Source organism: Leptodactylus fuscus, chromosome 3, assembly GCF_031893055.1.
Source record: "Leptodactylus fuscus isolate aLepFus1 chromosome 3, aLepFus1.hap2, whole genome shotgun sequence".
Taxonomy (NCBI): domain Eukaryota; kingdom Metazoa; phylum Chordata; class Amphibia; order Anura; family Leptodactylidae; genus Leptodactylus; species Leptodactylus fuscus.
Window position 1 is genome coordinate 68,679,956 of NC_134267.1, and position 19,979 is coordinate 68,699,934.

At 36.2% G+C, this 19,979-nt stretch overlaps 1 protein-coding gene across 8 annotated transcripts in view; it reads right to left on the reverse strand.

Annotated features, from left to right (window-relative positions):
• Nucleotides 1-19,979, reverse strand: part of ARID1B (AT-rich interaction domain 1B) — a 311,032-nt gene that overhangs the window by 239,943 nt on the left and 51,110 nt on the right. For 7 of the 8 annotated variants that reach the window (XM_075267667.1, XM_075267671.1, XM_075267673.1 and 4 more), the window contains exon 3: nucleotides 4,072-4,218. The exons of the other annotated variant lie outside the window; for it this stretch is intronic. In XM_075267667.1, the coding sequence (XP_075123768.1) occupies nucleotides 4,072-4,218 (147 nt within the window). The remainder of the gene's footprint in view (nucleotides 1-4,071; nucleotides 4,219-19,979) is intronic. 8 annotated transcript variants of the gene reach the window in all.

Consider the following 19,979-nt stretch of genomic DNA (forward strand, 5'->3'; position numbering starts at 1 on the left):
AGTCAGACAGCAGCCACCATTACTAAGGAAGTAATAAAGTATTAAAAAAAGCAAATGAAAAAAAGCTAAAAACATTTACTGTTATATTAAAAAAAAGAAAAATGAATAAAAGATGAAAGGAATCCAGTACATTGATGCAATCCAAATCATTCAGTATAAATAAATAAAACAAAGACAAAAACAAAAAATGACTTACAAAATAATTTTTATTTATATTATATACATGTTTTATACTCACCTTCAGTCTTCTGTAACTGAATAAAAATCATAGTTCAATTAATTCTGTTTTCAATTCTGGCACACGTGACCTGGAGATGGTTTAGAATTCTGACTCAAGTGGAAGGTATCAAGCGTTGGAATTAGCTAGTGCAGGGACTCCTAAAGCTACATAGGAGTCCATGAACTTTCTATGCTACTGAAGTATGCCCAACCAGAATGAAATGCAGTCAGTGAAGTGACTCACTGACAATATAACGTGATCACACTTAAGTGCTGCATAGGGGTTGGATGCAGAAGAGCATGCTATTTACATGAATTGCTGGACAGGTAATGCATTCACAGCAGATACAGCCTGGCAATTCATCTGAATTGATATGCAGCTCCTGAAAGATCTGGGAGGGGGGGCGGGATGTTCCAGGTTGCACCTGCCTTGTGCCATCTATGATGGTTAACCCTGCTACAAGTGAAACAAAGTTTTCATGCTTCTTAATCTCATTTAATAGAGCATGTGACTCTTGACCAAAATCTTGTTCTTGGACTTTATTTAAAAATGTTATTGTTTGATGCCTGAAAACGCTCTCTAAAGTTTCTGCAACTAATTGTATCCATTGTTGCTAATTTGCTGCTCAGTCCATTACTAGGGAAGTTCTTTGTGTAGAAACCTGCACTCTCAAGATAGGAACACAGTGAGTAAAGGGTGCGGGGGGGGGGGGGGGGGTAGGGGCTGGTCTCTCTTCACAGCATATCTTGGCATATCTGTACAAGGATCTGAGTCTATAGTTTCTCATAACCTCGGCAGCTCTACAGATAAGAGTGTACAGATGCCTATCTATTGCTATATACTTAAATGTACTTCAATCTGAAATTTCTGTGTCAGGGATCTTTTTTTAGCTGCCTCATAACCTGTATTTGCAGTCTGCTGTCATTGCATCTCCTATGTTATGTTTACTTCAATTTTATCCTCTATTTGATTGCTGTTACTCCTTTGATTGCCAGTTACTCCTGGCAGAATTACATGTAAAAACAAAACAGTAGCAATAATAATGGAAGGGGGGAGAGGGGTTAGACTGTTCTGTATTGTACAGGCCCTCTGCCTCAGAGGAAAAAAAATGTAGTAGCCATAATGGGGCTATTAAAGCAGAACAATTGATAGAACACCATGTATGAAGTCTTACATAGCAACAGAACAGATTTCCCAGCAAGACCCAGCAGATAAACTTCTGATGACACCCCAGGTACTAGATAGATAGATAGATAGATAGATAGATAGATAGATAGATAGATAGATAGATAGATAGATAGATAGATAGGGATCCCACATATCTTGTACCATTTAGAATTGTGGTATATTTTCTGTGTGACTGCTACCTCGGCACTCTCTACACTATACCTTAAGCTTAGCAACCAGAGATATATAGATTGTGACATAGTAAATAAAACTTCTTTATAATATATTTAACATACAAACCTGGTTAAAAAAAAAAAAAAATCTGGTGACACATTCCCTTTAAGTAATTTCAAGACCCCCACCTGCTGAAGAGTAAAAACATTTCTTCTAATACCTAAAGGAAGACGATACACTGAATGGAGCTGGCTAGATTTTCCACTTACAGCAGACTAGAACCGAAATGAACAAGAGCTGACAGATGCTACCTCATGTTGTCACGGAGAGATCAAACACCCTGACATTGCATATTAACGCTGAATGAATTTCCTAAAAACTGATCATTTTGCTATAGTGAGTCTTTCAAACTCCTAACCTTGCATTTTACTTTATCTAAAACAAAAATGACTGAAAATAAAACATATCCATATCAAAATATTGTCAGAAAATTGTCAAGCTAAAAGACTTAAAATCACCCATGGCTAGTTTACATTGTAACTATTAAGACCGAAGGGTGCATTACACTAAAAAGGTTGTCTGATACTTGAGTATAGGTCATTGATATAAAAGAACTGAATAACCCTGTTAAAAGGGGCTGTGTGTTGAACACAACTCTTTCCATACGTGTACTATACGTTAGTCCTTATTTCCAATACCGAGAACACCAACAACTCCAGTAACCACATATATGTATTTTTTTTTCTTTAGAAGAACCACTATTGTCCAGGGGCTGTGCCTGGTAATATATAAAGAATAGGGGTGATATGCTATTCTAGACACAGCCCATTGCCAAGAAAGGTCTTTTTGGAAAGAAAAAAAAAATTAGACATGGTCTAAGACAGCCTCTTTAGTGTATCCATATCTTGCAGACTGCATAACACATAGAGTATAGAGAATATAATGCAAAAATGAACGTTAACAATGAGCTACAAGGCCTTTAACCCTTAATGTTTCATAATGTACAAATCAGTCATGTGCAAGGGTCAGTTCATGATGACAGATTATATAATATACCTCATGGCAATTGTACAGGTACTGCCACTATGCATGCACAATTAGCGATAGGAGCCTGGCTGAAACATGATTGGATTTCTACCACAACTACCATGGATGGATAACTCCCGATTCCCAAAATGTTTAATCCCTTAGATGCTTCTCTCAATAACAAACACAGCATCAACTTCCTGGACCATGTGACTCTGTTGCCAGGCAGAATGGCTATAAGCGCAAAACTGACAGATCTAATACTCCGCAATACAGAAGTTGTTTTTTTTTTTTGTTTTTTTTTAATCTCAAAAAGGAATGGAGTACCCTGAAAGGTTCCAATTAAAGGTACAGCTTGTCCTACAAGAAAGTATCATTTTTTGGCTTAATAAACTAAAAAAAATTATACAAAAAGATTAGAAAGATTATACAAAAATCTGAAAATTAAAAAAAAAAAAAAGAGACCCTTTAGAAATTGGGTAACAGGTCATTTTCTCCCCCCAAAATGATGGATATTTAGAAGTACACCAAAACAATGTGTTATGGCTCTCTCAATATCTTAAGACAGGATCAAATGAAGGAAAAAAAAATATCTTACAGTCTTGTTACTAATAATAATTCTCTCCAAGTTCAGTTTTCAAAACCACTTTGGCAAAATGAAATTCTAACAGATCACAAAGATACTTTGACCTATGAGGTATATTGAAGGAAATGTATTAACGCACTCTTATTTTTTTCATTTGTCATTGTAAATAGTGACATGGCTTTCAAATTGCAAATTGATTGCACCTAATATTTTCCATCACTTTTCTGTTCATAAAGTGGTGGAAAACAACCTGGTACAGTTTTAGTGGCATGCACCATAAAGAAATTTTCTGTTGAGTTATGTAATATGTGGAATGTCAATATGAATGATGGTGGTTCTCAACCTGTGGCCTCAGGCACTGGAAGTGGCAAATATAGTGATGAAGTGCCTGGGGTGCTAATGCCACCCAAATCCCCTATAATCTTTAAATACTAAGACATAGTGGCTACCAAGCAGAGACATCAGGTTAAGGTGGTGGGTCTCCTCTAGAGCAGCGGGTAGTGTGTGCTCAATAGACAATAACCTTCTGATCTATGATCTGATGATTGAAAAGCTGGTCAAAAGCTAAAAGACCCTCCAAACGTTTAGAGTGTGTCTGCCACAGGTGACCCCACAAATAAAATGATTCGCTTGACACCTCATTTTATATCTCACTTGAGGGAGGAGCAGGATCTGTTAGATGACAGACACTACAATATCTGTTGGCGATACTCGGTTGGAACATTTTTTCACAAGGAGTACTTGGCTTGAAAAGGTTGAGAAAACACTGACATAAGGCATCACAATGTTGTAGAGATAGCTTTAACACATCAAGTTGCCATTAGTTTCCATTGTTTTGCACTGTTCTAGTAAAAACATAGCAAACACGGAAGAGAAAGGCAGCTGTTGGTGTACTTACCTGCTGGGACTGGTACCGCTGCTGATTCTGCGACATATACTGACCCTGGGACTGCGGATACGGAGGGTGTGACTGCTGGTTGTAATATGGCTGTTGGCCTTGTTGGCAGTAGCCACTTACACCTTGCTGACCGTACTGAGGCGGCATCTGTTAGAAGAGCCAAGCAAAGTACACATGAGTCATGTTAAATGGACTCAAACCACTAAGCCTCATTGAGATTAGAGCATTCTGTCAGTGGCAATTTCTAAGGTGTTTGTGTTTTATGCAATACACTTCTCAGAATGAGCTATGCAATTATGATACTTGAATAAATTGTAGAATAAGTTTTAGTACAATCTAGAAGTACTAGTATTCTTGTCACTAGCCGTACAATTCGTTTCATATGTGAACATTTCCAATTTTTTTGGAACTATCATCATAACATCCATTTATTATCCAGTTTTAAAATTAGCATTTATAACTGGGTCGATGTCATATGGGTGACTGGAGAGTATGGATCAATGCTTGACTGACAACCAAAAAAACTGGAATATTTAAACTAAGCAGCATTCAAGCTTTTAACCAATTAGTACAAAAGAAATTTCCTCAAAGGACCCTTAACAGTGGCAGAATGTTAAAAATGTACAGTTCCAAAAATACCGTTTCTAGTATTAGGAGGCTCCATAAATATGTAAAACCTCTTGTAAAGTAAGAAAGCATTTATTCTCTTTTGACTATTGCCTTGGATGATGTGTACATCACTTGGGACAGCCCAAAGCATAAAGGTCCTAAAATGTAATTAATACAACGTATTTCTATGCAACCATGCAAACCAAACACAACCAATGTCACACTTAGAACACAATTAGAAATTGGGGAAGGGAAAGGGTGGGTTACGACAAAACAAGTACAAAAAATCCGTGAGAACAGAAAAATCCAAATTACATGGGCATAAAAGGAAAGTATGCGGCACAGGTCAGGGCAAAAATAAATACACGAAGGTGTAGGCCTCAGCAAAGATATGGGAGTACTGTATACCTATAGAGCCACAGGTCATATTATTTTATGCCACATGGATAGAGGATAAATTGCTTATCATTAGCAGTTCAACTACAGAGTCCCTCACTAATCCTGAGAATGGTTGTGTTGTACCCCTGTTATGAATGTAGAAGTGGACACAAACACCTCTCCATTTCATTAGTGTTAATGGAAGCATCGGAGATGACAAATTGCTATGGATATAGGATAAATATTTCTCGTGGCATAAACCCTCTAGCCACGAAAGGTTATCTGCAATTGGCAGCCAGGAGATAATCAGATAATGTAGGTTCATGGTGTGCCCTACTTATGTTATAAATCATTTCAGGCAACAGGTTCCAGCCTTCCTTTTTATTTAAAATGAAAATCTCATAACATTGTAAAAATATGTATATGTAACAATGATTTTCATTTTTTTTTTTTTTTTTAAGACACAGGTCTCTTAATTGTGGAACATCTGATGGGGGCCGGTTGTGATCACATGACCGGGGGTCAGTGTCAGCCCAGAACCCTCAGGTCCTGCATGAAGAAACAGCCAGCAAAGGGAAGTTAGATAGAAGTTCCTGGAAAACCCCTACAATTGTGGTTAAACTTTTATTTCCAATAACAGTCTATTAATGACAGAATACTTTGAAATGAATAGACCTTGCGTAATACGGCATATGATATATTGCTAGCAGACACAAATATTGTTTGCTGGGTGTACTCTATAACCAGTCAAATTAACCAGCTTCCAGTAACTCCACTGCCTTGTCACATCCTAATTAGAGATGAGCGATCCGAACAGCACGCTCCATAGAAATGAATGGATGCACCTGGTACTTCCGCTTTGACGGCGGCCGGCCGCTTAACCCCCCGCGTGCCGGCTACGTCCATTCATTTCTATGTGAGTGTGCTGTTCGGATCGGCTGATCCGAACAGTACTCGCTCATCTCTAATCCTAATTTCAGAGCAAAGTGTAAATGCCCACCATGTCTTTCTTCCTTTCTCACTAAATAAGTTAATGTTTTATTTATTAAAAAAAAAAAAAAAAAAAAAAAGATAACTTTAATCTATCCTAATGTTCTGTAGAAAAATAATTTTTTTCTGTCTGCCACTAGAAAATTATTACAAAAATTGATCAAAAAGTTACATTCCCCAAAATAACTTAATGAAAAAAAAAGTTCACACATTTCCATTGATAAAAAGAATGGAAATTTAGTATTGCTATGATCAAATCAAGTCAGGGAATACATCCATCTTGTTATATAAGCAACTAGAACTGATCATAAATCTATAGGATAAAAAGACAATAGGGGAATTACTATTTTTTTGGACTCTCCAAATAATCAATGAGATATGTATCCCATTATGGTGCCATTAAACACTACTGTGAATGGTCCTGTGAAAAAAAAAATCTCTCATATAGCTACACTGACTGAAAAATAAAGGAGTTATGGCTTTTGTTGTGCAACAATGAAAAAACAAAAAAATGGCTTTGGTCATTAAAAGGGTAAATCACCCCCTATCCAAAGTTCTGACCACTGGGGCCCTCAGCAATCTCTAGACCTGCAGTGTTTTGAACCCCAGTTGGAACTGAGCAGTCGGATGGCAATGTGCACCACTGCTCTATGCTTTTCAATAGGAACTGCTGGAGATAGCCCAAGTACAGCACTCGACATTAAAATGAATGGTGTGGCAGCAAACAATGTCAAGTTTTACTAATATTCTCTCCCTGGCGGTTACCATTGGAAATTTTACAACCTGCAATTACATTGAAACTGGGGTACAAACCATCACAGTTCTCATTATTACCTTGAGTCCCAGTAGTTGGACCCCCAACAAACAGCAAGTTACTCTCACCTTGTTACTGGAATACCCCTAAAATATTATGGTCACTAAAAGGTTGATAATGGAGGTTTTGGATGTCATAAATGGCTTGAGCTAAAAAAAAAGTGTTGTTGTCCCTTGGAAACTTGAGTTCCTCTGGATAAATAAAAGGTTTAAGACAGTCCTTATTTTCACCGTATCAGAATTCTCTATACTCAATAGGTAGTGAAGTGGACATGATCAGACATCTAGAATAATACACCACCATGTATACAACACACTACACAATTCATATTGAAGGTTCTAGGAAAATATGGCTTCTTGTTGCCTAGCAACAAATTTATATTTATATCACATGTATATTTTAAGCATATCCCGTTCCTATCCAATCTGCAATATAAATATACATAAAAAAAACCCCTAAAATTGTATAGTTATTGAAACTTGTTTCTGTGGTTCAATCTACAGTAACCATTTCAACATGTAGACATTTATGAAATCCTAATAACTTTCATATTTATGCAGCAATTTGAGAGTGTGTGTGTTTCCCATAGATTATTAGTTTTTAATGAATGTCTGTTGCCATTAAAGCCACAGACATTTTTATATGCAAGAACACCCATATGCTTGAGAAACACACTTCATTCATTGCCTTGTGCCCATATGTTTGGTTTTGATATATCACATTTCAGTAGCAACTCTGCGGTATTATTTTAGGCAGTTAGGATAACACTTAAACCAGTGTTAAATAGACTGTAATACTCTGACAGAACATTAAACATATTTTCATTAATGCCTGAATATGTTGTTTTTGTGCTCATTTTGTTGGCTTTACTTGAGTGACAAATGATTTTTAGCAGAGAGAAAAAAGGCAAATGGAGACAATAAACAGATTACGCACACTTTATTCCTAAGTGTTTAGCTAAAGGTATTTAACTACTGTACAAGGAGCTACAGTGTAAACTCCATCCTTCATAGAGCCGAGCCGTTATCTATTGGCAGAACCAAGCATTATTGGTTGTTACTATACAGCAGATTAAAATAACATAACACAGCAAATAAAATACAGTTCTGAGCCTGAAGTCCATGGAGCTGAAGCTCATAAAATATAAAATAGAATTCTAGGAGCATTTAGATGTAAGGGTCCATTCACAAGGAGGAAAATGGTGAGGAATTTGGTGTGGAATTTCGCTCTAAAAAAAAGCCTCCCATTGACTTCAATGGGTTCCTTTTTCTGCTTCAGCGTTGAAATTCCACACCAAATTCCTCACCATTTTCCTCCATGTAAATGGATCCTAACAGGGTTGGCCTGGGCAACTAAAGTCACGGAGGATCATGCCGCAGGCCACTTCTCACACAAATTATCCATAAAGTAATGCAGAAAACCACACTTTTTCTAAGAATATTAGTCTTTTAAATCTTACTCCCATAGACAAACTGTCTTTGCAAGAGACACTAGACAATATAACACACATGCATTGTGGCAGCAAGCTACACAAAATCCCTTTACTTAAAAGTTCTATTCATTTTACTGGTAGGAACAGTTGGTATTCAAGTAAATATTACTAGACTGAACAAACATGCAAAAGAAGCAATAAAAGCGCACTAAGTGGTCTCCAGTTGACCAAGTACTGTAGAATATAAAAGTCTATGGGTATACTTTAACCTTGCTCTGACCTTTAGTGGTAGTACTTCTCCCAAATTCATTGATTTTTAGAATATGTAGGCATGAAAATAGATATATAGATATTGCATATCATGAAGTACATTTCTACAAGATACATTTTAATAAACAACTAGGAATACTCCTTAAATTGATTCGATAAAATAACTGGCTTCCCATGGCCGTACGCATTATAATCATTCCAATGACTGTTCTGAGAATTAGTCTGAACCCGTGAGAAAAGAAACTAATTCGTTAGGCAGAAAATTCTAAAGTGTGACGTAGAGAAAGCAGAGGTTACACATAGAACAAAGCAGATAGGACTGTCTTATGTTTCGAGGGTTTCACAATGGGACATGGCTAAAGACTTTTCTCATCTGCTCAAACTTCCACCTTTTGTATTGAATCCTAAACGGCATCAAAAACCACCCAAATGAATAGGTAATGGAATTAGTAACATAATAAAACGGCAGATGTGGACAGAATGTTAAGTTTCAATCAGCCCTAAACTGGCCATTAAGTAACATCCTATGAGAACTATCTATAACCTTGTTAAAGTTGTTTTTCTAATGATCTATCTAATGCTGTCATGCTGCCTCACAACAGTAAGCTATTTAATTCTGTCTACTCCGTCCCTCACATATACATCAAGCTTACTTTAGTCTCACGTATGAAAATGGTAAATTATCTATGAAACGGTGCCATCTTTTCACTATTGAAGAAAGTGATAAATTGAATGGCTTTGACCTGACTAGAAAGAAAGGGCAGGCATGGTAAAAGCATTTTAACACGGTGCGCGTGTGTTTTGTCCCCTCTTTCAGCATTGCACAGTCAACGAGAAATTACTGGTTTGCAGCACTCACGCCTTTCCTTTTTCAGGGTCTGGAACTCATTTACCTTTTTGCTGCAGGTCATTCCATTAAAGCTAATTTTTGTTATACATTCTGCACAGTGGCGCTTGCAGTGACAGTTAAAGGTGTCCTCATTTGCTATCAGCTAACAGTGTACAGAGTTAACACCGGAGTGTATAATTGTAGACTTAGGTTGGAGGCCCCAATTACACATTTTTCTTCTAGTTTAAGGTGCCACGGAGGGCACAGTATACTTGACATGAAAACGATGAATACTGAATAAATAGAACAGAAAACAACAAAAAGAAATGCATATGCTTCAGTTAAAACAGAAAATAAACAAGGCCAGGGAGTTACATGTATTTCCTGCACAGATACGGTACTGAATAACATTATAATATAGATAGATATATCATACATACAATTAGATTACATTATAGCTACTATAATTATTATAGCTGCAATATTCCTTCGTTTTAATAATCAAATTAGAACGTTTTTAACCAGTTAAAGGGGAGGGGCAGGAATCTGTCAGTATTAAAATCAGTATCAGACGAATGACAGCACTTTGTAGGGCTGCTTCTACACTATCCAAATATGCCTTTCTTATTCTGCATTACAGCTCCGTTTTCATAAAAAGCATCGTTTTATTCTTATGCATATTAACTGAAAAGGGCTTTAAAGGCATGCATCCTCCTATCAAGGCTTTCCATTCTATATAACTGGCCCTAAATGCGGATAAAGTATGACAAAGTAGAAGATGTTACTCAAGTAATGGAGGGGTGGCACTTAGGGGTGATTCTCTAGCGCAAGACTGAAGGAAGGAGAAGAAGTGCCGCTAACCTGCATTTGAATAATATCCTGATTTTCATCACCTTATGACAACCTTTCATAGATGTTTGTAAAGTCAGACTAAAGATAGGTATTGGGCTGCATACACCTGTTGTAATAGGCCTAACTGAACCACCTGAGTTCAGTGGGCCAGTTTTTTCTTGGTTTTTTTTTTGTAGTAAGTCTTTAAAAAGTACAGTATTTATTGCTTAGCCATCACCTATTGGCACATTATAATTTTTAATAAAAAAATGCATGTAAAAAATATAAGAGCAAGATCTTTTCTGTACCGTGTATAAAAAGGTTTATTGCTGGTGTTACATCAGCACTACTTTGTTGGGAAAGTAATAATAAAGGTCACAAAACTGCCATAGAAAACTACCCGGGCAGCATAACAGCATCTTGCTGTATAACAATATTTTTTATAGAACACTATAAAGAATTTATCAAGTCATTGCAGCGTTAAGAAACCAAAACATGGACAACAGTGACCCATTGAAATTTTCAGCACCAACAGGCTAAAAATCACCCCCTGGTGGGAGGGAGAATACAGCACTGTTCTATAAAGAGAGAAAGGAGGGGCAGTCTGGTCTTTTCCCGGAGAGAGACAGATGCCAAACTGGAAATGCCAAAGGGAAATTTTCAGGGAATCTAAAGAGATAACCTCTACTGAGACAGCAATGTCAGCTTTGTAACCTCATGACTGAACATGAGTGGTGAACGCAAGATTAAAAGGAGAGAGCTTTGGGAGTTACAAGAAAGACTGAAAAAGAGAAGACTTGCAAAAGCAACTGTGATTACCATGTGATTAGCAGGCTGCAGAAATACACGGAGGGCAACTTAGAAGGAGGCTTTGAAAAACTACTAACAAGTTACATGAAGGAGAATTATGTGAACAACCAAGAACCAGCTTCTGCACATGCAAAAAGAGGAAAATATTTTAATGTAAGTTCACCAATGACCTTGGATAATTGACAAATTGAGAAAAAGAAACAAAAAAAAAAAAAAACAACCTCAATCTGAACAAAAAACATTGTTGAAAAGAGCCTTTCATTTATTGGTGAACTAAAGGACCATCTTGTGCCCTGCTTAGTTTTGCAGAGTGGCTTGTCTCCTTAATGTATACATCTTATTTTAAATAATTGCTAATTTAGAGACCAATCAGGGGCATAACCACAAGGAATCCCCTTGGGGCACAGAGCATGTGCTACTTGTTTTTCAGCACTTATGCTGCACATAACAGATTTAGACCTGAAGTACAGAGAGCTCCACTGGCTCGGAGGTGACAAAACATAAGTATTCTCGTGGTAAATGATGAATTCCACTATCAGTGAATCTGATCCAATGAGTTTCCAAGTTTTATACAGTGCAAACTGGCCAGTCTTAGAATGTGGCAAATATTACAACGTCCTGATGCCATATCATAAATAATATCTATTTAGATTGTCTCTGACAAACATTGGCGCCAGATATTTGGAACATGTGATATTAACCACCATTCTTCTTAATTAAATTAAGTTTAGTAATTGTATTACTTTGCTATCTACCTGTCTATTATACATATTTAAAATAAAAAGCAGCATTTATAAAAGATAAACTTCCAGTAGTTTTCTAGGATTACAAAACATGGCTCTTTTTAGGCAGTAATATTGCATCCGTTGTCCACGTGGTCATACGACCAACAGCCATGATGTCACAAGATGAAGTACAGATCTTTCTGAAAGAAAGTAGCCAAGGTTTCTAATCCTGGATAACCCCCTTTACATTTTCATGTGTGAAATGTGTGATCTTTAGAGGATTGTCCCAAATCCGACTGAGCTGTCGCATGGCCATGTGACCAATGGATGGGATGTTACCTCCTGAGAAGAAAAAAGCAGATCTGTTTTGTAACTCTGGATAGCCCCGTTAAACCTTGCAATAGTATAAAAATATAGTTTGGCTACCAAAGATTCAATATTGGGCTCAAGTACCTGAAAATGAAGTGGTTACACAAATTCAAAAATACAGATCTCATTACAGTAGATTTTCATGTGTAGAAAAAAAATAAACAAACACCCCCAAAACTTGTGTCAATGTATATATGTGTGTGCATATACAGGTATGTGAGAAAACAGCACAGATGGCATATGGATGTTATCAGTGTGCTGTCCTTAACCCTCACAGAACCCATATAATTCATTAAGGAGTCTGGGCCACCAAACAGACCCCTTGGCTCACAGACCCAGGTTAATACACGGCCATAAGAAAATAATGGGTCAGTATGCTAGCCATTAAAAACACAATTAGGGCACTGACAAAGCAGTGTGGTGGCTTCAACAGTGTAAATTCTAGCAAGACACCTACTGTAGTTTCATGGCATATACTATCCAAATGTAGCATACCAGTCAGCTAAGAATCTGCATCCCGGTCTTCAAAATCCTATGTACTGTGCTCTTCGATATTACAGATGCATACATTTCAGTGAGCACTGTTTGGGGTAACTGTCAGCTACAAAATTCTGCATGCATTTTAGGTTAAGTGGACCATGAACAGTTAAATAGGACATGGAGCCACCATGAAGAAATTGATTAATGTGCATTCTCCAATGAATTCGTGTTGCGTTGACAAAAGCAATAAAAAATAATTGGAATGCAGAGAACTACTGCTAATCAACTATATCAACTAGAAACCTCATGTACACTCACTTCTGACAACCTGGGCTCATTTTTATGTCAGATAACCTAAGAATATGAATAAAAATATACATACATATATATATATATATATACACACACACAGAGTATATTTATATATCTATATATACACACATACAGTGTAATATATATGTACTATGTATATGTATATATATATATATATATGTGTATATATACACACACACATATATATATATATATATATATATATATATATATATATATATATATACACACACACACACACACACACAGCCACATATGATACATCTACAATATTGGTCTCATTTGTGGATAGAGTTGTAATAAAGGTGTTAAACTCGTGATCCTGTTTTCTTCTGCTATAAATACTACCACTTTGTGCATATACATATTTACATAATTGTATGTACTAAATCTTACTCTTTAGGTACTAAAACAAAAGCTTAATGATTAGGCAGAAAAATTAATTCAGAGCTTAGGCGGGCTGTCTTTCGACTTGGTCAAAATGGATGAGAGCCCTGAGTTAAAGTAAGCACCCCTCTATCTACTTAGTGGGAGATGCGTCGGTTTCCTAGACACTAGGGAAGCAGATTTATTGGTGAACTTCAGGAAGGACAAAGGGAGAGCAGCTGGCTCTTTAATATGCAATCTAATAAAATGGAAACCGTTACAACATTTTTATTCAGATGCTATTACCCAGCGACAAAGCTGGAATGAATCCTATGAAGGGGGAAGAGAATTAGAGAGGAGGCTTCTAACAGAGAATTAATTTTGATGGCTGAAGAGGCAGAACGGTTGTTACTTTCTTGAAAACGGAAAATCATGTAACACAAGAAAAGAAAAAGATTAAAGTGCATCTCACAACAGTTTCCTTAACTGTATGTGAAGGATATCACCACTGATAATGTTTCGCCATAAGGTGCTGAAAGCAAATTTCCTACTGATCACAATGTATCTACTAAATTAAAAAAAATTAAAAAAAAATCCTTCAATTGTCCCTTAAGGTATCATGTTTAGGGAATGTTAGATAATAAATAAAAGTAAAAAAGCAGAGACTTTAAACAAAAGAGAAAACATACACAATATTCAAAGACACAATTCCGCCTTTAAATTTTTTAATTTTTTTTTAAACAGAAGTATAATTAAAATGAATCAGAATATTGTTATTTAACATGGGCCCTTACAGTCCTAGACTGTAATAATTTACCAAGCTTGACAAAAGGACAGAACAATAAAATAAGTACATTTTTAAGCCATGTTGAAACAGAGAAGATATGCTTTTGTAAGCCTTGCCTTGTAAGATTTGAAAGGTGGAGTGCCACAAAAGATTCTACAAATTAAATGAATAATAACTTTATGTATTGCAATTATACTCAATAGATAAAGCTAAAAAATAAACCCATGACAAAGAATAAAAAAAAGGTTTGTGATTAAGTGTCTTGATTAAAATAAAAAAAAAAAAAAAAAAAACAAAGACATTGAAATCCAATGACTACATTATTATAAGCTTTACCTTAAGGGCATATTATTACTTTAGAAACAATTGCTAAAGATAAGAGTAACAACTCAAGCTTTACAGAATGCCAGTACTTAGCTATCTGTATCCATTTACTAGACTAGCTTCCTCCCACTAATTTATAAAATGAATCAAATATGTCAGCAGAAACTCCAAGAAATTGATGCATGTCCCTTTGTCACTCTATTACAGCAAACAAAAAAACACCCATTTTAACCCTAGAAAATAAAAAAAAATGTTCATTCTATAAAAGTATATAATCAAAACCAAACTCAATTACAGAAATATACAAAAACAGAATTAACATATTCATCTAATAAGCAATAAATCATTAACAAATGGGTGTATGGTTTAATGGGTGGTTAAACATACGCCACCATACAAGAAAGGAAGGCTATATTTACCAGTCTTCCTTCTTCTAGATAGAGACTGTGCCACTACTGTTTCAATTGCACAAAACCCAAATCTTGATTGGCACTGGGGGCTCTCCAGTGACTGGAGCTACTAATTTATGTAGATGAAAGAGGAACAGGAAAATGGTCATTAGCAATGTGATTGTTCGATGGAGATAAAAATCTGATTAAGGTTTATTTATACATAGTAATTGTTGTTACCATTTACAACATTTGTAATGGGATTTGCCTTGGTTTAAAAAAATGAATTTATTTTTTATAAGAATGATTATTTCTAGGGATATTACATGTAAATGGAAACCCTCCATCCTACTATATTCTTATCTGACAATCGCCAAGTGGTTTTAGTCACTTGCTGGGAGAAGAGGACAGCAATAAAGAAATGGTAACATCTGCAGTTTTTGAAGATTCTTATTTGTCTATTTCTTGTTCCTCTGAATTCACTGGTTACTTAAACAGCTCAATCAGAGCTCAAGCAGATAAATATTTCCATGTAAGTGACACTATGTGACTTGGAAACCTGCACAGTATCAACAGGACAGAAAAGTAATAAGATCAAATAGATAGCAAACAGCGCAAGCTTTCAAGACCACTGAGATTTTTTTTTTCAAGTCAGTGCATTTCATGTAATCAAACAAATAGTCCATCAGATTAATCTGATCCTGAACTGTGAACCTGGTCTCTCTTCTTCAAGACTCCATACTGATAACCATTCAGCTATTGTAGTGCTGTTATTCTTTCTTGTTTCATAGAAAAAAAATCCAACTAAAAACCCACAAAGATTTTCACTGCATTACTTTTTATCGTAAAACAGACTGCAAATCCTAACTTTCTCAATAGGGAGTTGGTTTTATGTTTTTAACAATTTAATGCATCTGTTTGGCTCTGCTTTTAGGAGAGATTTGTATAAGCTCCTGTTCTAAGGCACATAAAACACCCTTCAAAACAATAAAAATACAGCATAATGAGGTGCAGAAACAGGTAAAATAGAAGAATAGAATTTGTTAAGGTAGGCAGCAAAAAAGTAATGTGGAAATAATACTGAAAACACACAAAAAAATATTAAACAAAATACGTCTGCATCCTGTTCATTTTAAGAAGTGCAAAAAGGAGGGAATAGAATTACTAGTGAAATATTCAACATTATAAAACTAATTTTTTAATCAAATATAAACACGTGTTTAATATATACAGTACACATTATAACTATTAAAACACAATATTATATCCAAACAGATTTGTTCACTTGACTTCCATATTTCAAAGTATGAAAACTACAAATAAAAATGGTATAAACAATAGAATAATTGGTTTTCTATTTCACGGTTTAGAATAGCAAAATAAGTAAAAACATACACACACACAAAAAAAAAAAAATGTGACAGAACGGTGGAATTTGCCTTATACATACAAAAAAATTCCACATTTAAATAATATGATATTCTTCTGTAAATAAGTAGGGCTGAATAAAAGTTACTCACTAAAATGGGGAAACCAGTTGTTCATTAAGATATATACTGAATTTCATTTAATTAAAAACGTATATAGTTGTTCCAAGTAAGCTTTCTTATTCAAGGGTCCTTTTATACAAGTAGATTTTATGGTAGTGACAAATACAAGTTGGCCATACATAAGCAAGAAAACTGGTGCTCATTTGGCACCATTTACATGGCGCAACCCTGGGGTACACATACCAAATGTTCAATTGTTTCATCTGCACAGAGGCCCATAAAGGAGGAGGGCCCAAGCCAGGCAGCTAATATACAACAATCCATACATCATTTGTCTGTACATGCTAGGCTGATTTTTTTCTGTATTATATATACACTGCAGCACCAGGACTGCTATAGTGGTCTGCAATTTGCTAAATAATTGACAACAGGAGGGGGGGGGGGGGGCAGGGCAGTTTCTGCAGACTCTACAAGTTTAGGGCAGATCTACTGGAGGAGGCTCAGTTTTACCTGTGCACTCTTCCTTTGCTGTTTTCGTGAAGCATGGGTCAAAGTAATGGTCCTTAAAGCTTGATGGGATCCAACAACTGTGTATTTTCTAATCATATTTATTTGTGTAAAGTGCATCAATGTCTATATATTATATCAATGTGTACATTAATGCACACAAAGAAAGAGAGAGAGAGAGAGAGAGAGAGAGAGAGAGAGAGAGAGAGAGATGCTTGTCCAAGTATGTAGATGTACGTATATATACATATAAGTATACACAAACACACACATACATACATATATATGTATATATACATAATGTGCTTCTGTGTGGATGCATGTATCGTGAATCTATGTAATGTGCATATGTATGTAAAGTGTCCATGTAAGTTATAGATTTTGTATGCTCAATGTGTAAATGCTTGTGTACTGTATGTACATACTTAATACATTATATATATATATATATATATATATATATATATATATATATACACACACACACACACACACACACACTTTACATATGAATTTAAAATCTGTATGTTGTACAATCTTTATATTTGAGCAATGCACCCCATTGACTTATGATGAGTCTGGGGGGTTCCCAACATAGTGTCCATCATATTACTTAAAAAAAATCTTATATATTACATTCTTTATGATCAAATCTATGAGGTATTTATTATGTTGACAATCCTTTGTGTTTGTATTGGCTCTGTACACATTATTTATTTATTGTGCTTACTTATATAGCGCCATCATATTCCATAGCACTTTTCAGACACTGTCAGTCACTGTCCCATATAGGGCTCACAATCTACATTCTCTATCAGTGTGTATTTGTAGTGTGGGAGGAAACCGGAGTACCCGGAGGAAAGTCATGCAAACACGGGAGAACATAAACTCCTTACAGATGTTGTCCTTAGCAGGATTTGAACCCAGGACTCCAGCACTGCAAGGCTACAGTACTAATCACATAAATGTTAACAGCCTAATGTGTGTGTATTTTTTTATTTTTTTAAATTCAACTAATTTTATAAACTGACAAAAATAAACTATTAACAGTCCAATTTTTGAAAGCATTCATTGGCTGTCCAGGACCAGAACAATGGAAAGGAGGACCAGATAAATAGTGGTTCCTTAAGGAGCCTGATGGACCCCATTGACTATAATAGGGTCTATCAGGTGTCTGCTGTTTTTAAACTGAAAGCAGTGCATGAAAAAGCTGTAGGTCTCCAATGCAAATGTGAACATAGCCTTACTTTGCAGAATTTTTTTTTTCACACCTCATAACATTTTGCATGGTACTGTACATGTACAGTCTTCAGCACTCGTCATCACTACTACTCTTTTTGCATATTGCTAATACAGTCCATGGGGGATAATATGGGCCAGTTTTTCAAACGTTTGCAAAAAACAGCCAGCTTTATGAAACTAGGCCATAATACTTTTTATATGCCTATCTTTTATGAGATAGTAGAGGTCACAAAGTTCATGCCTCTGTTCATGTATAGAAATAAAAATCTGCTATTCTCATTCATCTCTACAGCAAAAAATTAAATCAAATAAGATTGAAAAATGCATTTTTTTGTGTAAATTAAAAGGGCTGCATTTTGGAAAGCCATCTGTGAAGTGAAGCTACTCTTTAAATAATTAGTACAAAATACACATTATGCAAATGTCTTCACAGTCAGGGCTGCGATGCATACATGCATAATAAAAGAGAAAAGATCAGCATTTCATTATATACAAAGCATGGGGGTCATTTATTAAAAGTAACACTGAGGCAGGAGATGAAATTTAGATGCATATATCTCTACACTGTCATAGATTCTTCTACAACTCGCTGTCCAAGCTCTTCTAACTAAAACGCCCTATTAGGGAGTCATTCACACAAGTGGTCCAGCAGGTCCATGTTCCCCTTCAGATTTTTTTTTTTTTTTATCAAAAATAATGCTGGACTTGTGCTATGTCAGAACACTATAAATTATCTCCAGTATATGGTATTAGTCAACAGAAAGTAGTCTGCTCACATTCAATGTGTCCTCCAGGGTTGCGCAGTGACAAATGCAGCTTACAAGCTACTAGACTTCATTGCATGTAGTAGTTTACTGCTGGTTGACCATTCGAGTCCGTTCACATATATTAATTTCAAATTTTATTTTTCAGAAAAAGATTTTTCAAGACAGACCTCAATATAGGCCCATTTGAATTCCATTTAGAGCAAAGATGTCATGAATTTATGTTGCTAAGCCTAGCACACTGAGATGATGAGGAAAGACTAGAGTGCACACAACTCAGGAAGAGGTATCACACCAAAACCTAAGAAAGGGTGCATTCACACTGAGTAAACGCTAGCTTATTCTGAACGTAAAACACGTTCAGAATAAGCGGTGTCTAAAGCAGCTCCATTCATTTCTATGGGAGCGGGGATACGAGCGCTCCCCATAGAAATGAATGGGCTGCTTCTTTCACTCCGTGCAGTCCCATTGAAGTGAATGGGGAGTGCCGGCGTGTACGCTCCGGCATGAGCAGAGCTTGCCGTATACGCCGGCACTCCCCATTCACTTCAATGGGACTGCACGGAGTGAAAGAAGCAGCCCATTCATTTCTATGGGGAGCGCTCGTATCCCCGCTCCCATAGAAATGAATGGAGCTGCTTTAGACGCCGCTTATTCTGAACGTGTTTTACGTTCAGAATAAGCTAGCGTTTACTCAGTGTGAATGCACCCAAATAACCACATGATCCTACTGATAGCGGCTGCACAGATTGAGTCAAATGTGACAGGCTCGCATGCAATATCACATCATTCCATGAAGATAAACATCTGCATCATCACTGCACAGCTGCTAAACCATGTGCTATAAAGGAATTGTTATGGTGGAGAACAAGACAACAAGAGCATAGGAACTGAGAGCAGATGGAAGAGAAATTAGGATTACTCTTTGTAGGGGTAAACACACACATTCAGGTTCTTTCATGCAGTTTCTGAAGCCAAAACCAGAGGCATTTGTCTTTTATAGGTCGCTCACCCTTTATGAACCACAAAGTTTTTGGCTTTAAAAATTGCATAAAATACTTGAATGTTGTGTGCTCTTACCCTCACAGTGAGGAATGGTAACACCTGTTTAGGCACTAAAGCTTGTGAAAGATTCCTACCTGTGTAAACTGTTCCTTATCAGCTTAAGG